At 40.8% G+C, this 13,781-nt stretch overlaps 1 protein-coding gene across 2 annotated transcripts in view; it reads right to left on the reverse strand.

The window, feature by feature from the left end:
* MLH1 (mutL homolog 1) overlaps positions 1-13,781 on the reverse strand; it is an 86,200-nt gene that overhangs the window by 29,254 nt on the left and 43,165 nt on the right. For both annotated transcript variants that reach the window (XM_047770007.1, XM_047769997.1), the window contains exon 12: positions 9,069-9,442. In XM_047770007.1, the coding sequence (XP_047625963.1) occupies positions 9,069-9,442 (374 nt within the window). The remainder of the gene's footprint in view (positions 1-9,068; positions 9,443-13,781) is intronic.

Genomic DNA, 13,781 nt, shown 5'->3' on the forward strand with positions numbered 1-13,781 from the left:
GAATTACCATTTGATCCAGCAATCCTACTCCTGGGCATCTATGCAGAGAGAAAAACTATGACTAGAAAAGATGCATGTACTCCAATGTTCACTGCAGCACTACATACAATAGCTAAGACATGGAAGCAACCTAAATGTCTACCAACGGAGGAGTAGATAAAGAAGATGTGGTACATATACACAATGGAATATTACTCAGCCAAAAAAAAGGAAAGAAACAATGGCATTTGCAGCAATATGGATGGACCTAGAAATTATCACGCTAAGTGAAGTTAGACAGTGAGACACTAACATCACATGCTATCACTTATATGTGGAATCTAAAAAAAAAGGATAGAATGAACTTCTCTGCCAAACAGATACTGACTCACAGACTTTGAAAAACTTATGGTTTCCAAAGGAGAGAGGTTGGGGGAGGGAGGAATGGGCTGGAGGTTCGGGAGGGAAATGCCATAAAATTGGGCTCTGTTGATAGTTGTACAACTTTAAAAATATAATAAAATTCATTGAGTTAAAAAAAAAAAAATACAGGAGTTCCCCAAGTGTCTCAGTGGTAATGACTCTGACTAGTATCCATGAGGATGAGGGCTTGATCCCTGGCCTCACTCAGGGGTTTAAGGATCTGATGTTGCCATGAGCTGTGTGGTCTAGGTTGTAGAAGTGGCTGGGATCTGGCATTGCTGTGGCTGTGGGGTAGGCCGGCAGCTACAGCTCCAATTGGACCCCTAGCCTGGGAACTTCCATATGCTGCAGGTACAGCCCTAAAGACAAAACAAAAAACAAACAAACAAACAAAAAAAAAGCCACGGGAAAAAAAAAAAGGTGGAGTTCCCACTGTGGTACTGCAGTTTAGGGATCTGATGTTATCTCTGCGGTGGCACAGGTTCAATTCCCAGCCTGGTGCAGTGGATTAGGAATCCAGTGTTGCAGAGTTCCCATCATGGTTCAGTGGTTAACGAACCCGACTAGCATCCATGAGGATGTGGATTTGATCCCTGGCCTTGCTCAGTGGGTTGAGAATCCAGCATTTGGCATGAGCTGTGGTGTTAAGGTGAAGACGCAGCTCAAATCCCCGTTGCTGTGGCCATAGTGTAGACTGGCAGCTACAGCTCCAATTTGACCCCTAGCCTGGAAACCTCCATATCCTGTGGGTGTGGCCTTAAAAAGACAAAAAAAAAGAATCCAGTGTTGCCACAGCTGAGGGGCAGGTCACAGCTGTGGCTCAGATTTGATCCCTGGACTGGGAACTTCCATATGCCTCATCAGTGGGGGACAGGGATGAATCAATCAATCAAAGTAACAGAATGCAGTGGAAGCTAAAGGTCTCTGGTAAGAGATGATAGACATCCAAGTTGAGACTTGGGTAACAAGAAGCCATAGAGTTTCTGGGATGAGGGACCAGTGAGAAAAAAGGGCTGAGAGCTCAGTGAGGTCAGGTCAACCTCCAGAGCAGTGCAGCCAAAGCACCACAACGGGGAAGAGAATGATGGGCAGGATGGTTGCACCCCAAGTGCAGTGGGAAGAACTGGTTTTCAGCAAAGAGTGACACACTTTGACTCCTGTTTTAAAGACTTTGTTTCAAGGTGGGATCAAGATGGCAGAGGAGTAAGATGTGGTATTCACCTTCTTCCACAAAAAAATCAACAAAAACCATCTACATGTAGAAAGATACACACAGGATATCTACTGAATTCTGGCATAAGACCTTAAGCCTCCAAAAAGGGCAAGAAACCATCCACATAACTGGCTAGAACAAAAGTGGGAAAAAAGAGAGTAGAAAGGAATCGGGACAAACTACCACTCTTGAGAGGGAGCTGTGAAAGAGGGAAAGAATCTACACCATGGTAAGCATCCTTATGGGAAGATCAGCCAAGACAGAGGGACCTCAAAGCCTCAGAGAAAAGCAGAGCAGCTGGACTGAGGAGGGTAAAGCAGAGTGAGAGCTACATATACCACTGGCACGACCATCTCCGGACAACACAGCCTGAGACGTTCACTGAGACTCAGGCTCGAGAGGTCAGTTCCAAGGAGAAGACTAGGGTGGCTGTGTGGAGACAGCCTAAGGGGCTAGGGAGCAGTGCACCAAGGGTAGGGAGCAGAGCACTAAATCCAAGGGAACCAGGGAGGAGGTCGGGGACCGCATGAGAAGCAAAGCATCATTGGTAGGTAGGGTAAGAGGAGGAGGGACAGATCACCACAGGAATATCATTCTCTGTGCACATGCAGACTCTTCGAGGGCAGGGCTACAGGCAGCAAGCTAAGCAGGAAGGAGTGCCTCTTGCCTGGTCTACAGGTGGCAGGGGACAAAGTCAGTCATCTCAGACTCCAGAGGTGGGCATGGCCCACCACTACTAGGGGTCTGTGAACAGGCAAACCTATGGCCACAGTCACCTCAGAGGATGGCAGAGAGGTGGGCACTGCAACCAAGCACCAACTGTTTTCGCTCTCACACTCCCCTGGAAACGTACATGCCCTACCACTGCCACACACTCCAGGTGATGCCTACACCTGCCTGAGGGTCACTGCCACTTCCCAGAGCCCTGCAACTAGGAGCAGTCTGCACTACCTTCTTGCTGGCCCTTGCCACTGTTAAGGGCCCAATAAACAGGCACTGGCTAATAGCCCAGCCCACTGCCTCCATCCCATCTTCCTGGAAGCAGACACAGCACCATAAAGAGAAACAGTAAGCCCTCACAAAATACCGAGCGGTGCTCATGCATACAAACAGCCCCCCAAGATACAATAGTTGTTTTCCCTATACTCACAGAATAAGAAAACTACAAACAAAAGGAAGAAGCTCAGGAACCACTCCCAGTCAGAGAATAGCAGAATTCACCCGAAGGAGACAGTAATGAAACAAACTTCTGCAGTCTAACAGTCACAGAATTCAAAAAGGAGACAGTGAAAATACTGAAGGAATTAAGAGAGGATATGAGGTTACTTTAGAAAGAAAGTAGAAACTATAAGGGGAAGCCAAGAAAAATTAGAAAATTCAATTTTTCTAACTGTACAGACTCAAGCTGAGTTAAAGATACTGAAGAGCAGAATGAATAAAGCACAAGAACAAATGAGTGACTTCGAAGACAGAATAATGGAAATTACCCAATCAGGACAGCAGATAGAAAACCAAATGAAAAAAAGAAGAAAGCAATACAAGAGATCTATAGGATAATACAAAGGGGGCCAATCTATGCATAATAGGGATTCCAGAAGAAGAAGATAAAGAAAAGGGGATTGAAACTATACTTGATGAAATTATGGCTGAAATTTCCAAGTCAAAAGAAAACAGATATCAAATGCAGGAAAAACAGAGGGTCCCAAACAAAGTGAACCCAAACATACCCACACCAAGACATAATAAAAATGGCAAACGTTAAAGATGAAGAGAAGACTCTAAAGGCAGCAAGAAAAAAAAAAGAGTTAATTATAAGAGAACCCCAAAGGCAATCAGCTAATTTCTCTAGAAAAAACACTACAGGCCAGAAGAGAGTGGCAAGATATACTTAAAGTTCTAAAAGGGGTAATTTTGCAGCCTAGAATATTCTACCCAGCAAGAATATCATTTAAAATAGATGGAGAGATAAAAAATTTCTCCAACAAACAAAAACTGAAAGAGTACAGCAATACTAAACCCATTCTAAATACTGAAAAGTCTCCTCTAAATAAAAAAGAAGAAGAAATAGGATGGAGGAAGTCACAGTTGCAAAGTAATCATTTAAATAAGCCAGTATACAGATCCAATCTAAAAAAAAAAAAATAACTATTGTAAAAGTGACGATTAACACAAGGAATAGCAAAAGAATAAACATGAAGATGTTAAAAAGGACATCAAAGTCATAAAATGTGGGGAAAGAAAGTAAGAAAATCTATTAAGCAATATTAAACAATGGTTAAAAATTTTTTTTAAAAAAACTAGACTCTTTTTTTAGAATGTGTTTGAGCCTATATGACTATCAAGCTAAAGCAAGTAGATAAAAGAGTTCAACATACTTGAAAAACAAGGCAACCACAAATTAAAACCAAATGTTGCATTCACAAACACCAAACAGAAGAGAACACAAGCATAAAATAAAAGGAAATCATCCAACTAAAAAAAAGAACAAAGGAGAAACATAGAATCAATTGGAAAACAAGGTTTAAAATGGCATATCAATTTATTTATCAATTTTTTATCAATGTATTTATCAATAATTACCTTAAATGTCAACGGACTGAATGCTCCAATCAAAAGATATAGAGTGGAAGACTGGATAAAAAAACAACAGTTTACAGTATACTGCCTACAAGAGACTCATCTTAGGGCAAAGGACACACATAAATTGAAAGTGAGGGACTAGAAAAAGATATTTCATGCAAATGGAAAAGACAGGAAAGCAGGAGTTGCAATACTTATATCAGACAAAATAGACTTTAAAACGAAGACCATAAAGAAAGACAAAGAAGGACACTATTTAATGATAAAAGGATCCATTCAAGAGGATATTACACTTGACAATATTACAATATCAAAAGGACATCACACTTGACAATATATATGCCCCTAATATAGGAGCACCCAAATACATACAACAAATACCAACAAACATAAAAGCAGAAATTGATGGGAATACCGAAAGAGTAGGACATTTTTTTTTGCTTTTTTGGGGCTGCACCTGAGGCATATGGAAATTTCCAGGTTAGGGGTCCAATTGGAGCTACAGCTGCCAGCCTACGCCACAGCCACGGCAACACAGGATCCAAGCCAGATCTGTGACCTACATCATAGCTCATGACAATGCTGGATCCTTAACCCACTGAACAAGGCCAGGGATCGAACCCACATCCTCATGGATACTAGTCGGATTTGTCTCTGCTGTGCCACAATGGAACTCCTGGTAGTAGGAGACTTTAACACCCCACTCACAGCAATGAACAGATAGATCCTTTAGACAGAAAATCAATAAGGCAACAGAGATCCTAAATGACACAATAGATAAGTTAAATTTAATTGATATTTTCAGGACATTACATCCAGAAAAATCAGAACATACATACTTTTCAAGTGCACATGGAACGTTCTCAAGGATTGACCACACACAGGGCACAAAACGAACCTCAAAAAATTTAAGAGTATAGAAATTATTTCAAGTATCTTCTCTGACCACAATGGCATGAAACCAGAAATCAACCACAGGAAAAAAATGAGAAAAAACTGACTACATGGAAACAAGTTGCTACTAAAAAACCAATGGGTCAATGAGGAAATCAAAAGGGAAATTAAAAAATACCTTGAGACAAATGATAATGAAAACACAGCCAGTCAAAATCTACGGGATGCCACAAAAGCAGTTCTTAGATGGAAGTTCACAGCAAATACAGGCTTTCCTCAGAAAAGAAGAAAAATTTCAAATCAACAACTTAACCTACCACCTAAAAAGAATTAGAAAAAGAACAAATAAAACCTAAAGTCAGCACAAAGAAGGAAAGCATAAAGATCAGAGAGGAAATCAATAAAATAAAGACCCAAAAAAATAATAAAACCAAAAGCTGGTTCTCTGAAAGGGTAAACAAAATTGACAAACTTCTGGCCAGACTCACCAAGAAGAAAGAAAGAACACAAACAAAATTAGAAGTGAAAAAGGAGAAGTGTCAATGGATACTGCAGAAATACAAACAAAATTAAGAGAATACTATTAACGATTACATGCCAAAAAATCGACAACCCAGAAGAAATGGACAACTTCCTAGAGACATACAGCCCATCAAAACTGAATCAAAAAGGTAAAGATGAATTTAACAGATCGATCACTAGAAATGAAATTGAGTATGTAATAAAAACTCCCTACAAACAAAAGATCAGGACTAAATGGCTTCACAGGTGAATTCTACCAAACATACAAAGAAGAACTTATAACCAAATTTTCCAAAAGGTTGAAGAAGAAGGAACACTCTTAAAGACATTCTATGAAGCCACCATCATCCTAATACTAAAACCGGACAAAAATACTACCCAAAAAGAAAATTATAGGCCAATAACTCTGATGAATATAGGTGCAAAAATTCTCAACAAAATTTTAGCCAACCAAATCCAACAACATATAAAAGAAGATCATACCACAACCACATGGGATTCATCCCAAGTTCACTAGCATGGTTCAACACACACAAATCAATGTCATACACCACATTACCATGAGAAAAGTCAAAAACCACATGATCATCTCAACAGATGCAGAAAAAGCATTCAATGAAGTCCAACATCCATTCATGATAAAAACTCTTACCAAAGTGGGTACAGACGGAACATACGTTAACATAGTGAAAGCCATTTATGACAAACCCACAGTCAACATGATACTCAATGGAGAAAAGCAGAAAACCTTCCTGCTAAAATCTAGCGCAAGGCAAGTATGCCCATTCTCACCATTTTTATTCAACATAGTACTAGAAGTTTAGCCACAGCAATCAGACAAACAAAATAAATAAAAGGTATCCAAATTGGAAGAGAAGAGTGACATAAAATGTCACTCTATGCAGATGACATGACACTATATATAGAAAACCCAATAGACTCCACACAAAAACAACTCAAACTGATCAATGAATTCAGAAAAATTGGATATAAGATTAATACTGAAAAATCAGTTGCATTTCTGCATAATAATACAATATTTAAAAAGGAATATAAAAACACAATACCTTTTAAAATCACACCCAGGAATTCCCATCACGGCTCAGCAAAAACCTATCTGATTAGTATCCATGAAGACACAGGTTCAAACTCTGGCATCACTCAGTGGGTTAAAGATCTGGCATGCCATGAGCTGTGATGTAGGTTGCAGACGCAGCTTGGACCCATGTTGCTGTGGCTGTGGTACAGGCCAGCAGGTACAGTTTCAATTCAATCCCTAGCCTGGGAACCTCCATATGCCTTGGATGTGGCCCTAAGAAGACAAAAAAGGGAAGGGAAGGGGAAAAAATGAAATGAAATAAAATCACACCCCCAAAAATTAAATGCCTAGGAGTAAACCTCACCAAGGAGGTAAAGACTTATACGCTGAGAACTATAAAACATTCATCAAGGAAATTAAAGGACATTCAAAGAAATGCAAAGCTATTCCATGCTCCTGGACTGGAAGAATCAATATCATTAAAATGGATTGGAAGAATCAGTATCATTAAAATCAATGCAATCCTTATCAAATTACCCCTGACATTTTTCACAGAACTAGAACAAACAACCCAAAAATTTATATGAAACCATAAAAGATCCAGAATTGCCAGAACAATTTTGAGGAACAAAAACCAAGCAGGAGGCATAATTTTCCCAGACTTGAGACAACATTACAAAGCTACAGTAACCACAACAGTGTGGTAGTGGTACAAAAAAAGACATACAGACCAAAAGAACAGAATACAGAACACAGAAATAATAAACTCAGATACCTATGGTCAATTAATATTCAACAAAGGCATGAATATAAAATGGGGAAAAGACAGTCTCTAGCAATTTGTGCTGGGAAAACTGGAGAGCTGCATGTAAATCAATGAAACTAGAACACACCCTCACACCATGCAAAAAAAAAATAAACAGAATGGCTTAAAGACTTAAACATAAGACAAGACACCATAAAACTAGAGAAGAACACAGGCAAAACATTCTCTGACATCAACCATGCAAATGTTTTCTTAGGTCAGTCTCCCAAAGCACAGAAATAAAAACAAAAATAAACCAATGGGACCTAAACAAACTGACAAGCTTTTGCACAGCAAAGGAAACAAAGACAACCTATTGAATGGGAGAAAATATTTTCAAACAATGCAACTGACATGGGCTTAATCTCCAAAATACACAAACTACTCATACAACTCAACAGGAAAAAAAAAAAAGACCCAAGTGAAAAATGCACAGAAGACCTGAATAGACATTTCTTCAAAGAAGACAGATGGATGGCCAACAGGCACATGAAAAATGCTCAACATCATTGATTATTAGAAAAATGCAAATCAAACCTAAGAGATACCACCTCACACTAGTCAGAACGGCCATCGTTAATAAGACAACAAATAAACGCTGGAGAGTATGTGGAGAAAAGGGAACTCTCCAACACTGTTGGTGGGAATGTAAATTGATACAATCACTATGAAAAACAGTAATGGGGAGGACCTCAGAAAACTAAATATAAAATTACCATATGATCCAGCAATCCCACTCCTGGACAAAACCTTCATTGAAAAAGATAGGAGTTCCCATCATGTCTCAGTGGAAATGAACCTGACTAGTATCCAGGAGGACGCAGGTTCGATCCCTGACCTTCCTCAGTGGATTAAGGATCTGGTGTTCCTGTGAGCTGAGCTGTGGCTCGGATCCCAAGTTTGTGGGTGTGGTGTAGGCCAGCAGCTGTAGCTCCAATTCAACCCCTAGCCTGGAAACCCCCACATGCCACAGGTGCGGCCCTAAAAAGACACACACACAAAATACATATGCCCCTATATTCAATGCAACACTATCCACAATAGCCAAGACATGAAAACAACCTAAATGTCCATTGACAAATGAATGGATTAAGATGTGATGCATAAACACAATGGAATACTACTCAGCCATAAAAAAGAACCAAATAATGCCATTTGCAGCAACATGGATGGAACTAGAGATTCTCATACTAAGTCAAGTCAGAAAGAGAAAGACAAATACCATACATCACTTACATCTGTAATCTAATATATGGCACAAATGAACCTATCTACAGAAAAAAAGACTCATGGACCAGAAGAACAGACTTATGGTTACCAAGGGAGAGGGAGAAGGAGTGGAATGGATTGGGAGTTTGGGGTTAATAGATACAGACTGTTGCATCTGGAGTAGATGAGCAATGAGATCCTGCTGTATAGCACAGGGAACTCTATCTAGTCACTTGTGATGGAACATGATGGAGGATAATGTGAAAAAAGACTATATATGTGTGTGTGTGTATATATATATATAGTAGATCAAGTATAATAAAAAATTTCTGTGACCGTCCAAGTTAGAAGGGACTTTCATAAAGAAGGAAGGAGGCAAGCTGCACTTTCCCACAAGGCCATACCTGGGGTTCCCGGGGCTGGAAGGGGGGCCTCTCTTCTCTGACAAGTCTGAAGTCCTCTCTGCTGCATCCTCTTCCAAGCTCTGATGCTTGGCAGCCACTTCAGAAGGAGCTGGAAGTTCAAGCATTTCCTCATCCTGCTGCCTGGCCTCACTACCAAAAGCATCTGTTCTGTCCTCGGGGACAATGGCCTGGGGCTGACTGGACAAGGACTTGCTCGCAGGCTGCAGGAAGGCATCAAGCTTCTGTTCCCGGCAATCTGTGCGGACCATCTGGTAGGCATAGACCTTGTCGCCACTTCCAGTAGATGAAGGCGTCACATCCGCTGCAGATTTAACCGCTTCCCCAGAGGGGCCAGTAAGACCTGGTAGTAAAGTCTGTGTCAAAAAAGACAGTGAGCAAATTCAGAATATGAGGTAGAGAAGTATAGGTCCTAAAATGGAGAAGCCAGAACCAAGTATAATCATTACTAAATCATTACAGAAGCAATTCTAACCAAAAGTTGAAGTACGAAATAAAAAATATACAAATATAAAATTCAAAAATACAGCAAAATCCTTGTTTTTGGGGTTTTTTGTTTGTCTTTTCTTTTTTAGGGCCGCACACATGGCATATGGAAGTTCCCAAGCTAGGGGTCGAATCAACTATAGCTGCCAGCCTACGCCACAGCCATAGCAACACAGGATCTGAGCCATGTCTACAACCTACACCACAGCTCACGGCAACGCCGGATTCTTAACCCACTAAGTGAGGCCAGTGATCAAACCCATGTCCTCACTGATACTAGTCAAGTTTGTTACCACTGAGCCACAGTGGGAACTCCCAAAAATTCAGCAAGATCCTTATAATTTAAAATTCATTTTGACAGAAGTTCCCCAGTAGCCCAGCAGTTAAGGATTTGACATTGTCACTGCTGTGGCTAGGGCTTGATCCCTGGCCCAGCAACTTGTGAATGCTGTAGGCACAGCTAAAAAAAATAAATAAATAAATTAATTAATTAATTAAAAAAATAGTTTGATATAAAAATACTAGTGTAAAGCTCTCATATTTTTGTATTTTTTTTGCTGTCATAAGGCATTTCATTTCTTATTGTGGTAAAATATACATAAAATAAAATTTATTATTTAACCATTTTCAAGTGTCCACTCCTACAGCATTAAGTACATTCACACTATAGAGTTCCCATTGTGGCTCAGCAGAAATGAATCTGGGAGTTCCCGTCGTGGAGCAGTGGTTAACGAATCCGACTGGGAACCATGAGGTTGCAGGTTCGGTCCCTGCCCTTGCTCAGTGGGTTAGCGATCCGGCGTTGCCCTGAGCTGTGGTGTAGGTTGCAGACGCGGCTCGGATCCCACGTTGCTGTGGCTCTGGAATAGGCTGGCAGCTACAGCTCCGATTAGACCCCTAGCCTGGGAACCTCCATATGCCGCGGGAGCGGCCCAAGAAATAGCAACAACAACAACAAAGACAAAAAAAGACAAAAAAAAAGAAATGAATCTGACTAGTATCTATGAGGATATGGGTTTGACCCCTGGCCTCACTCAGTGGCTTAAGGATCCAGTGATATGGAGCTCCCGGCATGGCGCAGCAGAAACGAATCCGACTAGGAAACATGAGGTTGCAGGTTCGATCCCTGGCCTCGCTCAGTTGGTTAAGGATCTGATGTTGCCATGAGCAGTGGTGTAGGTCGCAGATGCGGCTCGGATCTGGCATTGCCATGGCTCTGGTGTAGAACAGCAGCAATAGCTCTGATTAACCCCCTAGCCTGGTAACCTCCATATGCCATGGGTGCGGCCCTAAAATAAAAGACAAAACAAACAAAAAAAATAAGGATCCAGCATTGTTGTGAGCTGTGGTGTAGGTCAAAGACGCAGGTAGGTCGCAGACTTGGCTTGGATCTGGTATTGCTGTGGCTGTGGTGTAGGCTGGCAGCTGTAGCTCCGATTCATCCCCTAGCCTGGGAACTTCCATATGCCACATGAATGCCCCTAGAAAGAAAAAAAAAAAAAAAAAGTACATTCACACTGTTGTACAACCATCACCACTAACCATCCTCCCATTACATGGTAACTCCCCACCCCATCCTCCCCCACTAGCTTCTGGCAACCACCTTCCTATTTTTTTTTTTTTTTTTTTTTTTTGCTATTTAGGGCCACACTCAAGGCATAGGTTCCCAGGCTAGGGGTCTAATCAGAGCTACAGCTGCCAGCCTACACCACAGCCACAGCAACACCAAATCCAAGCCAAGTCTGCGACCTACACCTCAGCTCATGGCAATACCAGATCCTTAATCCACTGAGTGAGGCCAGGAATCAAACCCACAACATCATGGTTCCTAGTCAGATTCATTTCTGCTGCTCCATGACAGGAACTCCTCCTACTGTCTATTTTTAAGTATACATATGTCTTGGCTCTGTCCACTGCAAAGGCCTGAAAGCAATGACCACCCAATAGCAATGAAACAACACCCCTCCATCCCAGATTATAGTCTCCAAATGCCAGTCCCCACTAAAATAAACCAGAGTTATTTGGAAAAGTGTACAATTCCAGGGCACAGGCTGGGAAAGTACACAGCCTACAAACATCCTGTCTCACCAGAAACAAGGAAACGATCAAAGACTCATAGAATTAGGTCAAAAGGACAAGAGCACCAGCCTGAAGGGGCTTCCACTGGCCAAAGATGGAATAATCTGCCTACAATTGATTTATATTGCTTTGTTAACAGCTATGACAAAATACTAAAAGAGAAAGAAAAATGGAGAGGAAAAAGGGAAAGGGGGAAGGAGAGAGGGATAAACAGAAAAAATTCATCAAATGCTACTGAAAAAAAAAAAATGTTACTAGAGACTGCTAGGACACCAACCCATTTCCTTGCAAAATGATAATCAAAAGCATAGGACTCAGCATATACCCTTACTTTCTGGTATGAACTGTATTTCAGGATAACCTAGTAGCTCTAACAAATGAGGGAAAATTATTCTATACAGGAAAATTATGGTTAAGACGAAATGATAAGGATCCAGCATTGCCGTGAGTTGTGGTGTAGGTCGCAGACATGGCTCGGATCTGACATTGCTGTGGCTGTGGCGTAGGCCGGGGGCAATAGCTCCGTTGAACTCCTAGCCTATGAACCTCCATATGCCGCGGGTGCGGCCCTAGAAAGACAAAAAGACCAAAAACAAACAAAAATAATGATCTTGCAATCCTAACGAAGTAACATTCAAGCAATGGTCATCAGTGAATGGTGCAAACATTAAGCTAAGCACTGATGAGGAACTTTATGGTGAATGAATCAAGCTGTCACCATCTGAGCCCTCTGATAACTTTTTCCTGCGCTGTATGGAAGTTCCCAGGATGGGGTCAAATCAGAGCTACAGCTGCTGGCCTACAAGACAGCCACAGCAATGCCAGACCCAAGCGGCATCAGTGACTTATGTCACAGCCTGTGGCAATGCCAGATCCTTAACCACTGAGGGAGGTCAGGGATCAAACTTGCATCCTTAGAGACACTGTATTAGGTTCTTAGCCCACTCAGCACAACCAGAGGAACTCCCTCTGATGATCTTAACACAACAGAACAAGTCATCATGTGCCTCCTGCTGGGATGGGATGGAAAGTACATGGCATCATCTATCACAAATTCTTACAAACCTTTTTTTACTCAAAATATAATCAGGCCTCCAGGAGTTCCTGTCATGGCTCAGTGGAAACAAGTCTGACTAGCATCCATGAGGACGTAGGTTCGATCCCTGGCCTTGCTCAGTGAGTTAAGGATCCAGTGTTGCCATGAGCTGTAGTGTAGGTCACAGACGCGGCTCGGATCTAGTGTTGCTGTGGCTGTGGTGTGGGCCAGCAGCTACAGGCTAAGGCTCTGATTCCACCCCTAGCCTAGGAAACTCCGTATGTCATAGGTGCGGCCCTAAAAAGACCAAAAAAAAAAAAAAATATATATATATATATAAAATATATATGTTATATATAATATATGTGTGTGTATATATAATATATATGTGTATATATATATAATATATATAAAATATATTTTATATATAATAAAATCATGCCTCCAGACCTGATTTTCAGTTCATAGGAAATAAGGAGGATTCAAACAAAGGATATTATGAAGAAACAATCTGCCAACCCAAATATGCATTTTTCCACAGGACACCTTTAAAATAAGCTAATGAGAATTATAAGAAAAAAGGTAGGGTGATTTTTCTAGTTTCAAAGAGGTATAACCAAATATGAGTGGAACTTAATTAGATACAGATTTGAACCATGTGACTTTTACAAAAAAATTTTTTTTGAACAACTGGAGTATTTGAATGTGCATTGGATAGTAAATATTATTACTATTGTGTTAGGTGTAAAAAGACATCATGACTGAATAAGGAAAAATTACTTTTAGATGCATAATGCAGTATTAGAGGAAAAATAAATGCCTGGAATCTGCTTTTAAATACTCCTCCCCAACGTCCACCCCAAGTGGGAGAGAAATAGAGAAAACAAAGATAGCCAATTGCTGATGATTTGTTGAAACTGTGTAATAAGTACATGGAGATTTTCTGTATTAGCTGCTTTTCTGTGTGTTTACAAAGATTCATTAATAAAAAGTTAAACAATAAAAGTTAAAGTAGCTGGAGTTCCCATCGTGGCTCAGTGGTTAACGAATCTGACTGGCATCCATGAGGACCCAGGTTCTCAGTGGGTTAAGCT

Source organism: Phacochoerus africanus, chromosome 1 (assembly GCF_016906955.1).
Source record: "Phacochoerus africanus isolate WHEZ1 chromosome 1, ROS_Pafr_v1, whole genome shotgun sequence".
NCBI lineage: Eukaryota > Metazoa > Chordata > Mammalia > Artiodactyla > Suidae > Phacochoerus > Phacochoerus africanus.